Below are 14362 nucleotides of genomic sequence, written 5' to 3' on the forward strand. Positions count from 1 at the left end.
AAAATGAATAAATGATGAATGTCCACAAACATGACAGTGCCTGCTTCATCCATCATTGATGTTAAGACTCATGAAAGTTCCATCACCACTGAAAACAATTTGTTCAGCTTCTCACTTCACAGGAAGATAAGAATGTGCAGTGACTGTCCAGAAACCATAGTCACTTGGAAATTTAAAATACGCTGCTTGGGCCCAAGTGATCTCACACGTAGAATTATAGAAATCTTGACAAACGTTTCTACACCAATAAAAAGAAATGTATTCAGTGTTGATGTGAGTGAATTGCGAGATGTCTGATGTGATACAGAGTGGGGTCCCCAAACACAATGCCATAATCCCTGAAAGTCATATAAAAAGGCCTTGTAATACTGGGGTAAATAAGAAAAAATATAGGAAAGCTTAAATGGCCATCAAGTGGATCCTAGTTAAACACGTTTGGCACACTTGTACAATGGACCCCAATGCTACCCTGGAAAAGAACCAAGTACAGCCTCAAATACTGACATGGGAAGATGTTTTTGATATTGTTAGCTGAAAAGTAAGCTGGATAAGCATCTCTGTCATGTAAATGCATTTTTGTTTTTTGAAAAGATATGGCTGCAATAAAACAAACATAGCTAATGTTTAGGGCTAAATGCTCTACTTGAGGGGTCAGCAAACTTTTCCTGTAAAGAGCCAGATAGTAAATACTTTAGTACTTGTGGGTCACATGGTCTCTGCTGCAACTACTCAGCTCTGCCTTTGTAGCTGGGAAGCAGCCATAAATAATATGTAAATCAATCACTGTGGCTGTGTTGCAATAAAACTTTATTTACAAAAATAGGCAGAAGGCCAGATTTGGCCGCAGGGCCATAGTTTGCCAAGCCCTGCTCTATATCATTATTCTATTTAATCTCCAGATAGCCCTTTATAGCAGAGACTATCAGTGATCCTAAATTATGTATGTGGAAACTAAGGCTTAGAAAGAGCAAATGACTTGCCCAAGGTCATCAGCTCTTATGCAGCATAGAAAAAAGTCTGGAAAGAGACACACCACAGTGCATCAGTGCAGTTAATGCTGGGGAAGAGAAATGAGGCAGCTCTTACCCTTTCCAGTCCTCCTGTAATGCTTTCAGTGCATAAGTCTCATGAATGTGAAGGTTAATCTGAAAATATTTTTTAAGACTTTGGGGAAACTCACAGTCTCCTCTGAATTCTCTGTTGATCTTGTGTGTTAGTGTGGACCAACGCGGCGGAACTGTCGGAACAATCAGTGGCCGAGGAAAGTCCTGGGACAGGGCCCTACAGAGAAATTTTTGTGGACCAGGACCTGTCCCAGCACGATAAGGTGAGGGGTCTTGGGGAAGCACAGAGCTACAGCAGCAAGAGGGACCATGGAGAGATTGCCACTGCCTCTTGTTCTCTGTGTCTCAAGGACTGTCCCTTTTTCCTACTTCCAAGAAACCACCTCTTCCTCCCAAGACATTCAGCCAGGTTTGGCCACTGCTCATTTTATCCCAAATAACATCTACAACTACAAGGTACTGAGCACCTACTGTGTGCTGGGCCATTTCCTGTGCACTTGACATTTATTAGCTCGTTAATCTTCACCATCTTCAAAATAGATTTTATCACCCTCACTTTGCAGATGAGGAAACTGAATCTCAGAGAGGTTCAGTAATGTGTTCAAGGCTGCCCAGTGCAAGGAGCAGTGTTAGGATTCAAAGCGAGGTCTGGTTAGCTTCTCAGCGGGTACTTCTAACTCCCACACAGTAATCACTTGGTCAACCTTCAGTGATGGAACAGTGATGCAAAAACACGTTCCTTGCAGGAGGACGTGAGCCCTGAAGTCAGGGAGGCGTGGGCCGAGAGACTCGTTAAAGAACCAGAGAGGTTTAAAGCAGGGATGCGAGCAGAACAGGTGGATTCAAGCCATCCTGGGAAGGGCCCAGGTCAATTTCTCCCCACTTAGACACGACTCGAAAGTTACTCTAAAAGAAGCAGTCTATAATATCTCGCTTTCCTTCAGGGCCAGGGCCTGCTCCTGCAGCAATCCTCAGAGTTTGCGAGGAGCAGACCTACCTGGGGTTCTTGTCAGACACGGAAATCCAAACCTTCAGGAGGCAGGGGGTTCCATCCCAGGCATCCTGGGACCAGACTCTGAAAAATGTTGCAGAAAGGCGAGAAGCCACACTCAGATTCTGTATTTATCGCTGTGTAACAAGCCATCCCAAAACTTAGCGGCTTCCAACAGCAATTCATTATTCCCCAGAATCTATGGGTTGACCTGGAAGGTTCCTTTGCTCGTGTCCCCTGGCCTCACTCATGCGGCCTCAGTCAGCCGCTGGCTTGGCCAGGTTGGTTGTCGGTCTCCATTGGCCTCCTTCCCACATCTAAGGCCTCAGCCAGGACGCCTGGACTGGTGGGCCCCTTTGTGCATGTGGCTTTTCATCACAGCACGGTGGTCTCGGGGTTCCCAGGGGGCCAGAACAGAAGCTGCACAGCCTGTAAGAACTTGCCTGGAGATCATGCAGCATCACTTCCACTCCATTCCGTTGGTTAAAGCTAGTCACGGGGCCAGCCCAGACTAGAGGGTGGGGAAATAGACTGGATGGCAAAACTGCAAAGTATTTGTAGCCATTTTTCAACCTGCCTCAATTTTAACTCGGAAATATAGTGCAACCACTATAATTTTTTCTATTTATAGAAAATTTTTATAAGCCATTTATCATTTTTTCTATTTATAATAGAAATAATTCTTTCTCTTTATAAGTCGTTTATACCCTGACTTGCCAGGACTCCTTCAAGTGACATTAAACAAATTAGCTTGAGGGGGAGCATTGATTAGCTCATCTTATTGGAAAATTTAAAGGGCCACTAGCTTCAGGTATGGCTAGATCCAGGAGCTTGAATAATGTCATCAGAACACCTCCCCACTACCAACTTCTCCCCTCTGTTTCCCTCAGTGTCTGGCTTTCTTCATAAGGCTGGCTTTGTGTGTTAGAAAAGACAAACTCAGGCAAACAAGCCTACATGATCCAAAAGAAGGCAAGATCCTCTCCCTCTGTAATCGATGTGTGAAATCTCTGATTGACCAGCTTGGGCCACATGCACATGGGGAGGTGGGACAGGAAGGAGCAGGGCACATGACTGACAGTCCTACCCAGACCAAATGGAAGGAGGAACACTCCCTCCAAGAAGGGCAAGGGGACCCTCAGCAGGAAAGCAGAACCCACAGCTGTCCACTGCCCTCTGCAAACTTCTTATATTCCAGCACTGGCACGGGGCCTGGCACTTAGTTGCTGCCCGATGAATGTTTGTTGCATGAAAAATGAATAAGCACCTGGCTGATCATAACAGGGTGAAACAGGGGAAACTGCCCAGGAGTAGGGAATATGTCTGATGCTCTCTCTTGAAGTTTTGCCACCAACTTTCACAAGGACCCAAAGGAAGGCCCCTGGCAGCAGCTGGCAATGTCAGACAGGCTTTCTCATGAGCGAGACCCTGTCCTTCCCCAGGTCACGGAGCTAGCAGGTCGTGAGGCTGACTGCACGGCTCTCCTGGGAATGAGCTGGCCCAGAAATTGCCCGTTTACCTCCTCCCGTGACTGCTTTGGAAAAGGCCTCTGGGGAATTTCTTCTTCTTCTTCTTCTTCTTCAGTTTTTCTGACATTTTATTGATAACGTCTGGTGAGAAGTTTGGGGGAAATTTTTTTTCCTTTTTTGGAAAACCTAACCAATTCTTTGGCTGCAGAGCTTTATCACTGGAGAGATGGAGGACAGGGTTAATTATACCTGTGGGTACAGTCTACCAGCAATTTTGTTTTTCCAGCCAAAACTTTACATTAGCCCATGCAAATAAATCACTATTCCTGTCTCATTTACTTTCCAGATTGAGTTACCTGGAAAAATTTCATACATGAAGAGCCAAAAGAGGCTGGAAATATTAGAAGAGAGGAAAGGGAAAACAAATATTTCAGAATGTTTTAAGTTAAAAAAATAACCCTCATTATAAGCAGAATGTGGTCAAACAGAATGTTGTTTTCCTAACTACCTTTCCTAGGTCCCCAGTGTGCTAGGCTGAATATTGTAAATGAAAACATTCTAAGTAAACTTTGTAGCAACAAAAGTTCCCAAGTGGGATGGTTGTTCTTAATATGAAAGTCTAATTCTCGGGGAAAGGAAAGTTTCCGTACCTGTGAGGTACAGACATCCATTACAGGAGTCTATATACAAGTACATCATTTTAACCCAATTCTTGTCTCTATGAGATTTTCCAAGTGACAGAGATAGCCTTGAAAGTCTGCTTTTTCCCTCCCTGCCTGCCCTCACCTTCCCAAAGAATGATACCATATTTTTCCTGTCTTTCTTTAAATGGGCTCAGCCTTACACCCAGACCCACACCTAGTAAATTTCCCATCTGGCCTCCACCCAGGATGAAATAATTCTGCTGCTGGGAAAAGAAGTCAGCCGTCTCTCCGATTTTGAACTTGAATCTAAATACAAAGACACGGTGATAGCAAGCCTGCAGAACCAAGTGGCCAACCTGAGGCAGAAGCTGTTGGAAACAGCTGCCTCCAGGCAGAAGGAGAGGGTGATCCCGCCCAAGTTTCAGGTTCTGCATGAAGAGGACGATGCCCAACAGAGAGAGATCCAGAGCTTGAAAAACCAGGTAGGGCTCAGAGACAAGTGGGTCGGGGCCTTGGGGTCACAACACAGGGTGACAGCTCTCAGGTAGAGCCTGGGGGGAACCACCCGGGTAGTTAGAAATGGGCAGTCAGCACAGCATGGTGAGGAGTACAGTTCCAGGGAGTGCAGGGTTGGCAAGTTTCTAGCCTTGTAAGAACAATATTAGATTTCGTTAAGTGCCTACCATGTTCAGGCCCCGGTGCAGGTGCTTTGGGTGCATTAGCTTATTTATTTATTTATTTATTTATTTAATTTATTTATTTAATTTATTTATTTATGGCTGCATTGGGTCTTCGTTGCTGTGCACGGGCTTTCTCTAGTTGCAGTGAGCAGGGTCTACTCTTCACTGTGGTGCATGGGCTTCTCATTGCAGTGGCTTCTCTTCCTGCAGAGCATGGGCTCTAGGCACGTGGGCTTCAGTAGTTGCAGCATGAGGGCTTCAGTAGCTGTGGCTCGCGGACTCTAGAGTGCAGGCTCAGTAGTTGTGGCCCACGGGCATAGTTTCTCCACAGCATGTGGGATCTTCCTGGACCAGGGCTCGAACTCCTGTCCCCTGCATTGGCAGGGGGATTCTTAACCACTGCACCATGAGGGAAGTCCCCTCATTAGCTAGTTAAACCTCAGTCTTCTGGCAGATGCCATTCTACAGATGAGGAGACTGAGGCACGCTCAGAGATGCCCAGGAGCTTGTTACAGCTTGCACAGCAAGTGAGAGGCAGTGATGTGACTTGGGCTCAGCTCTGCCACCTTGTACACCTCATGCTTTCACACCCGCTTTGAATTTCCACCCAAGTCCTGTCGCTTCAGTGACCACTTCTCACACCCACCCGGACCCAGCCAGAAAGAGCTGGAGGTGGGGAGAAGGAACCCCACAGTGTTCCAAACACTGAGGCCTTTATCAAACCCTGAAGGCAGCTGCTGGTTCATTTATAGGGAATTTCACCAAAAATTCTCCACCCAGAATGTCTGGATTTACCAGTCAACTTCCTTCCTCCTGAAACTAAATCCAAAAGAAAAAAATTTTTTTTTTAAGTTTTAAGAACTACTTTAAAATTGGCCCCTGATCTTGTACATAAATTATATCTCAACAAAGTTCATAAAAAAGCAATAGGTCATTGATGAATTTTGGCCTCAGTGCATAATTCTGCTTAAAACCATAGTCAGATTTGGTTCAACATGGCGGAGTAGAAGGACATGCTCTCACTCCCTCTTTCGAGAACACTGGAATCACAACTAACTGCTGAACAATCATCGACAGGAAGACACTGGAACTCACCAAAAAAGATACCCCACATGCAAAGACAAAGGAGAAGGCGCAATGAGACAGTAGGAGGGGCGCAATCCCAATGAAATCAAATCCCATCACTTCTGGGTGGGTGACTCACAAACTGGAGAACACTTAAACCACAAAAGTCCACCCACTGGAGTGAAGGTTCTGAGCCCCACGTCGGGCTTCCCAACCTGGGGGTCCAGCAATGGGAGGAGGAATTCCTAGAGACTCAGACTTTGAAGGCTAGTGGGATTTGATTGCAGGACTTTGGCAGGACTGGGGGAAAGAGCGATTCCACTCTTGGAGGGCACACACAAAGTAGTGTGTGCATTGGGACCCAGGGGAAGGAGCAGTGACCCCCCTAGGAGACTGAACCAGATCTACCTGCTAGTGTTGGTGGGTCTCCTGCAGAGGCAGGGGACAGCTGTGGCTCACCAAGGGACAAGGGCACTGGCAGCAGAAGTTCTGGGAAGTATTCCTTGGCATGAGCCCTCCCAGAGTCTGCCATTAGCTCCACCAAAGAGCCTGGGTAGGCTCCAGTGTTGGGTCACTTCAGGCCAAACAACTAACAGGGAGGGAACCCAGACCCACCCATCAGCAGACAAGCAGATTAAAGTTTTACTGAGCTCTGCCTACCAATGCCACAGCCAGCTCTACCCACCACCAGTCCCTCCTATCAGGAAACTTCCACAAGCCTCTTAGATAGCCTCATCCACCAGAGGGCAGACAGCAGCAACAAGAAGAACTACAATCCTGCAGCTTGTGGAACAAAAACAATATTCACAGAAAGACAGAAAAGATGAAAAGGCAGAGCGCTATGTAACAGATGAAGGAACAAGGTTAAACCCCAGAAAACAACTAAATGAAATGGAGATAGGCAACCTTCCAGAAAAAGAATTTAGAATAATGATAGTGAAGATGATTCTGGACCTCAGAAAAAGAATGGAGGCAAAGATCGAGAAGATGCAAGAAATGTTTAACAAAGATCTAGAAGAATTCAAGAACAAACAAACAGAGATGAACAATACAATAACTGAAAAAAAACCACACACTAGAAGGAATCAATAGAATAACTGAGGCAAAAGAATGGATAAGTGACCTGGAAGACAGAATGGTGGAATTCACTGCTGCGGAACAGAATAAAGAAAAAAGAATGAAAAGAAATGAAGACAGCTTAAGAGACCTCTGGGACAACATTAAACACAACAACGTTCACATTATACGGGTCCCAGAAGGAGAACAGAGAGAGAAAGGACCCGAGAAAATATTGAAGAGATTATAGTCAAAAACTTCCCTAACATTGGAAAGGAAATAGCCACCCAAGTCCAGGAAGCACAGAGAGTCCCATACAGGAAAAACCCAAGGAGAAACACACTGAGACACATAGTAATCAACTTGGCAAAAATTAAAGAAAAATTATTGACAGCAGCAAGGGAAAAATGACAAATAACATACAAGGGAACTCCCAGAAGGTTAACAGCTGATTTCTCAGCAGAAACTCTACCAACCAGAAGGGAGTGGCATGATATACTTAAAGTGATGAAAGGGAAGAACCTACAACCAAGATTACTCTACCCAGCAAGGATCTCATTGAGATTCGATGGAGAAATCAAAAGCTTGACAGACAAGCAAAAGCTAAGAGAATTCAGCACCACCAAACCAGCTCTACAACAAATGTTAAAGGAACTTCTCTAAGTGGGAAACACAAGAGAAGAAAAGGACCTACAAAAACAAACCCAAAACAATTAAGAAAATGGTCATAGAAACATACATATCGATAATTACCTTAAACGTGAATGGATCAAATGCTCCAACCAAAAGACACAGGGTTGCTGAAAGGATACAAAAACAAGACCCATCTATATGCTGTCTCCAGGCGACCCACTTCAGACCTAGGGACACATACAGACTGAAAGTGAGGGGATGGAAAAAGATATTCCATGCAAATGGAAATCAAAGGAAAGCTGGAGTAGCAATACTCATATCAGGTAAAATACACTTTAAAATAAAGAATGTTACAAGAGACAAGGAAGGACACTACATAATGATCAAGGGATCAATCCAAGAGGAAGATATAACAATTATAAATATATATGCACCCAACATAGGAGCACCTCAATACATAAGGCAATCGCTAACAGCTCTAAAAGAGGAAATCAACAGTAACACAATAATAGTGGGGGACTTGAACACCTCACTTACACCAATGGACAGATCATCCAAAGAGAAAATTAATAAGGAAACACAAGCTTTAAATGACACAATAGACCAGATAGATTTAATTGATATTTGTAGGACATTCCATCCTAAAACAGCAGATTACACTTTCTTCTCAAGTGCGCATGGAACATTTTCCAGGATAGATCACGTTTTGGGTCACAAATCAAGCCTCAGGAAATTTAAGAAAATTAAAATCATATCAAGCATCTTTTCTGACCACAACGCTATGAGATTAGAAATGAATTACAGGGGAAAACCTGTAAAAAACACAAACACATAAAGGCTAAACAGTACGTTACTAAATAACCAAGAGATCACTGAAGAAATCAAAGAGGAAATCAAAAAATACCTTGAGACAAATGACAATGAAAACACAATGATCCAAAACCTATGGGATGCAGCAAAAGCATCCCATAGTTCTAAGAGGGAAGTTCATAGCTATACAAGCCTACCTCAAGAAACAAGAAAAATCTTAAATAAACAATCTAACGTTACACCTAAAGGAACTAGAGAAAGAAGAACAAACAAAACCCAAAGTGAGCAGAAGGAAAGAAATCATAAAGATCAGAGCAGAAATAAATGAAATAAAAACAAAGAAAACAATAGCAAAAATCAATAAAACTAAAAGCTGGTTCTTTGAGAAGTTAAACAAAATTGATAAACCATTAGCCAGACTCATCAAGAAAAAGAGGGAGAGGACTCAAATCAATAAAATTAGAAAGGAAAAAGAAGTTACAACAGACACCGCAGAAATACAAAGCATCCTAAGAGACAACTACAAGCAACTCTATGCCAATAAAATGGACAACCTGGAAGACATGAACAAATTCTTAGAAAGTTATAACCTTTCAAGTCTGAACCAGGAAGAAATAGAAAATATGAACAGACCAATCACAAGTAATGAAATTGAAACTGTGATTAAAAATCTTCCAACAAACAGAAGTCCAGGACCAGAAGGCTTCACAGGTGAATGCTATCAAACATTTAGAGACGAGCTAACACCCATCTTTCTCAAACTCTTCCAAAAAATTGCAGAGGAAGGAACACTCCCAAACTCATTCTCTGAGGCCACCATCACCCTGATACCAAAACCAGACAAAGATACTACAAAAACAGAAAATTACAGACCAATATCACTGATGAATATAGATGCAAAAATCCTCGACAAAATACTAGCAAACAGAATCCAGCAACACATGAAAAGGATCATACACCATGATCAAGTGGGATTTACTCCAGAGAGGCAAGGATTCTTCAATATATGCAAATCAATCAATGTGATACACCATATTAACAAATTGAAAAAGAAAAACCATATGATCATCTCAATGGATGCAGAAAAAGCTTTTAACAAAATTCAACTCTGATTTATGATAAAAACTCTCCAGAAAGTGGGCATAGAGGGAACCTACTTCACCATAGTAAAGGCCATATATGACAAAGCCACAGCAAACATCATTCTCAATGGTGAAAAACTGAAAACATTTCCTCTAAGATCAGGAACAAGACAAGGATGTCCACTCTCACTACTATTCTTCAACATAGTTTTGGATGTCCTAGCCACAGCAATCAGTGAAGAAAAAGCAATAAAAGGAATCCAAATTGAAAAAGAAGAAGTAAAACTGTCACTGTTTGCAGATGACAGGATACTCTACAGAGAGAATCCTAAAGATGCCACCTGAAATCTACTAGAGCTAATCAATGAACTTGGTAAAGTTGCAGGACACAAAATGAATGCACAGAAATCTCTTGCATTCCTATACACTAATGATGAAAAATCTGAAAGAGAAATTAAGGAAACACTCTCATGTACCACTGCAACCAAAAAATACAATACCTAGGAATAAACCTACCTAGGGAGACAAAGACCTGTATGCAGAAAACTGTAAGACACTGATGGAAGCAATTAAAGATGATAGCAACAGATGGAGAGATATACCATGTTCTTGGATTGCAAGCATCAATATTGTGAAAATGACTCTACTACCCAAAGCAATCTACAGATTCAATGCAATCCCTATCAAATTACCAATGGCATTTTTTAGAGAACTAGAACAAAAAAGCTTAAAATTTGTGTGGAGACACAAAAGACCCCGAATAGCCAAAGCAGTCTTGAGGGAAAAAAACGGAGCTGGAGGAATCAGACTCCCTAACTTCAGCCTATACTACAAAGCCACAGTAATCAAGACAATATGGTACTGGCACAAAAACAGAAATATAGGTCAATGGAACAGGATAGAAAGCCCAGAGATAAACCCACACACCTATGGTCAACTAATCTATGACAAAGGAGTCAAGGATATACAGTGGAGAAAAGAGAGTCTCTTCAATAAGTGGTGATGGGAAAACTGGACAGCTACATGTAAAAGAATGAAATTAGAACACTCCCTAACGCCATACACAAAAATAAACTCAAAACGGATTAGAGACCTAAATGTAAGACCAGACACTCTAAAATTCTTAGAGGAAAACATAGGAAGAACACTCTTTGACATAAATCACAGCAAGATATTTTTTGATCCACTTCCTAGAGTAATGGAAATAAATACAAAAATAAACAAATGGGACCTAATGAAACTTCAAAGCTTTTGCACAGCAAAGGAAACCATAAACAGGATGAAAAGACAACCCTCAGACTGGGGGAAAATATTTGCAAAGGAAGCAACTGACAAATGATTAATATCCAAAATATATAAAGAGCTCATGCAGCTCAATATTAAAAAAACAAACAACCCAATCCAAAAATGTGCAGAATACCTAAATAGACATTTCTCCAAAGAAGATATACCGCTGGCCAAGAAGCACATGAAAAGCTGCTCAACATCATTAATTATTAGAGAAATGCAAATCAAAACTGCAATGAGGTATCACCTCACACCAGTTAGAATGGGCATCATCAGAAAATCTACAAACAACAAATGCTGGAGAAGGTGTGGAGAAAAGGGGACCCTCTTGCACTGTTGGTGGGAATGTAAATTGATACAGCCACTATGGAGAACAGTATGGAGGTTCCTTAAAAAACTAAAAATAGAATTACCATAGGACCCAGCAATCCCACTACTGGGCATATACCCAGAGAAAACCATAATTCAAAAAGCCACATGCACCCCAATGTTCATTGCAGTACTATTTACAATAGCCAGATCATGGAAGCAACCTAAATGCCCATCGACGGACGAATGGTTAAAGAGGAAGTGGTACATATATACAATGGAATATTACTCAGCCATGAAAAGGAACAAAATTGGGTCATTTGTAGAGACGTGGATGCATCTAGAGACTGCCATACAGAGTGAAGTAAGTCAGAAAGAGAAGAACAAATATCCTATATTAACGCATATGTGTGGAACCTAGAAAAATGGTAAAGATGAACCAATTTGCAGAGCAGAAATTGAGACACACATGTAGAGAACAAACGTATGGACACCAAGGGGGGAAAGTGGCAGGGGGTGGGGGTGGTGGTATGATGAATTGAGAGATTGGGATTTACATGTATACACTGATGTGTATAAAATGGGTGACTAATAAGAAAAATATAAATAAATAAATAAACATTTTAAAAAAGGAGAGAGGAAAAAAAAAACCGTAGTCAATGCTTGGAGGCCTTTGTTCTCTTGTTCTCTGTTTACTGTCTTTCCCTCTGTAACCGATTCTAGGTACACAGTTTCAATCCTAGAAATGGTGCTCTAGAAAGGACACAGATTGTGTATAGTGAACCTAGGAGATTCTAGCAGGAAACTGTAAGCTCCATGAAGGCAAAGGTTGGGCCCAGTAACCTTCTAGAACTCTGTTAGGACCGTGTCTGTTTGTTTGTTCTTTATTCATCCATCCATCCATCCGTCCATTAATCCAAAGAAATATTTTGGGGGGCCTATCCCGTGCCATGCCCTCTTCCAGGCTCTGAGAATTCAGCAGAGAACAAGACAGACATGATCCTTCCCCCTGTTATGCTCTAGTGAGGGAGACAGAATAAACAAGTCAACAAATACATGCTCTAATATTTAAATGAACTAATGACTCTCCTTCAAACCTGGTTTTGAAAAAACAATGAAAGTAACAGGTCCTGTAGGGATTATTAGTGCAAACAGCTACCTTGACATGTAGCTGACACATTAATGATCATCTTTTTCTTGAACTGAACACAATTTTGCTGAAATATTCCTTTCAGTTATTCTCCCATTTCAGAGCTTTCCTGAGAAAATGACATGTCTTTTTCAGGTACATGGATGAGGCTGAATTATTCCCACATACCTTTTTTATTTTTGGCCATACCACGCGGCTTGCAGGATCTTAGTTCCCTGACCAGGGATCAAACCCAGGCCTCCAGCAGTGGAAGCATAGAGTCCTAACCACTGGACTGCCAGGGAATTCCCCACATACCTTTTTTTAAATAATTGAAATATATTTGACATAGAATATTATATAATTACCACATATCTTTGAATATCAGCCGGTCCCAATTTGAGTTTTATTTTAAGTGGCTGCCGGTATCTGGGGGAAAAAATGTTTTTTACAAAGAAATTATCTAGAAATAATTACACTGATGCATCATGCTCTTGCCTCCCCTACCACTGGAGCTTCACTTATAACTGAAGAAGAATATTTTATAGCAAGGCATATATGAACCAGAGGCTCCATCGGTTTGAACTCAAATCGAGTTTCATCCACTGACATTTTAGTTTCTTAACTATTCTACTGCCTGCAGAGCATTCCACCAGAAGTGTAAGCCACATGGCAGGTTGATTTATGGTTCTGATTACTTTATGTGTTTTCCCTGGTCCCCGAAGGTGTGTGCATAATGATTTGCTCTCAGAGATCTTCGATCTGCTACAGTATCACTAGAAAATTCTTACCTCCATGTGCTCTTATACGCCTGTGGTAATTAGAAGCCAAATTATCATCCTGAAACAATCACTCCTCCTAGCACTCTTAACTTTCTTATGATTCAGTGCCCATTTTATTACACAGCTTAACAGACATTAAACATCTTGGAATTTATGCCATTACAAACAATATGGATATTTATTTTGATAGTAAAAGTATCAAAGAGGTTTGAAGACTCTTTGGAGTTTTCCAGCAATCCGAAATCCTAAAACTCTGACACTCAGATTGAAATATTTTCAATCTGTCAAAACCACTGGAGTCTTAGAGAGGAACATATGTTTTCCATTCTGGAAGTTTGTCTCTGTGTGTTCTATCTCTGGTATCATGCAAATAAAAGCATTAAGCTGAGAAGAGCTTACAAACACTTTCAGTGTTCCAAGGACCTTTTATGGAAAAGTTGTATTTCCCCCCAACAGAGAAAAGTAAGATGTGAAAGAATTGTTTCACTCAAAGTTTCCAAAGCACAAACATGCAAAAGTATAGCCTTGGGGAGAGTGGGGGTCAGAGTGGCCTGTGTCCCCGCAACTTCTAGCATAGACCCCCCCAAATAATGTCTCAGGTGCCCCAGGGAAAAGGTAAGTGTAACTGCCCCAAATGTCCTAGACTCTGAACCATGATGGTGCATGAAACGAGTCAGAAAACTTGTGAGACCTTGACGCTTCTGTTAACTCTACCAGAGTAATAATGACAAGATTTCCAAGGACACAAACCAAGACCAAAGGCTGTGCGCGCCATCTGGTGGCCATATCAGCACGCCCGAACTCCATTACCTGGGCATGCCCACCACCTCCCCCAAATCTTTTTTTTTTTCCCTTTAGTGTGATGCCTGCAACCTGGTCTGATGGTAAACAGGGAAATTCCTGTATTTCTTCTTTTGGAGGGATTATTTTTATTTAAGACACTGAGTCTCTATTTACTCTTATAACAGTTATTTTTAATTTAATGCACGCTTTTAAGTTTAAAAAGGGAGCTGCTTCTACGAAAAATGCTAAGAAATTATAGTGGGACTAGCCAAGAGACATGGGAAAAATAGTGAAAGTGGTATATGAATGACTGAAGTTTAGGAACTCTCTTCGGGTGGGGTTGCCAGATAAAGTAAGGACACCCAGTTAAATTTGAATTTTAGAATTTCGTTTTAGTGTGTGTCCCAAATATTGCATGGGACACACTTGCACTAAAATATTATTCATTATCTGAAATCCTATTTTAAGTGAACATCCTTTTTTCTTCCCCTAACTCTGGCAACCTTACCTTAGGAGAACAAAGAAATTGCACCCAGGACTTCCCTGGTGGCACGATGGTTAGGGATCCGCCTGCCAGT

General features: G+C 41.8%; 2 protein-coding genes across 2 annotated transcripts in view; both read left to right on the forward strand.

Annotated features, from left to right (window-relative positions):
* LOC308609763 (forkhead-associated domain-containing protein 1-like) overlaps positions 1 to 14362 on the forward strand; it is a 200206-nt gene that overhangs the window by 156298 nt on the left and 29546 nt on the right. The gene's annotated exons all lie outside the window — the stretch shown is intronic.
* The window catches only part of LOC308609766 (forkhead-associated domain-containing protein 1-like), a gene marked incomplete at its 3' end in the record, with an annotated part of 72494 nt that overhangs the window by 44374 nt on the left and 13758 nt on the right, over positions 1 to 14362 (forward strand). Inside the window, exons 4-5 of the mRNA XM_081259063.1 lie at positions 1218 to 1327; positions 4414 to 4650. Of these exons, the coding sequence (XP_081115189.1) occupies positions 1218 to 1327; positions 4414 to 4650 (347 nt within the window). The remainder of the gene's footprint in view (positions 1 to 1217; positions 1328 to 4413; positions 4651 to 14362) is intronic.

This window comes from Mesoplodon bidens (assembly GCF_964165515.1).
Source record: "Mesoplodon bidens genome assembly, contig: HAP1_SCAFFOLD_146, whole genome shotgun sequence".
In the NCBI taxonomy this organism is placed as follows: Eukaryota; Metazoa; Chordata; class Mammalia; order Artiodactyla; family Ziphiidae; genus Mesoplodon; species Mesoplodon bidens.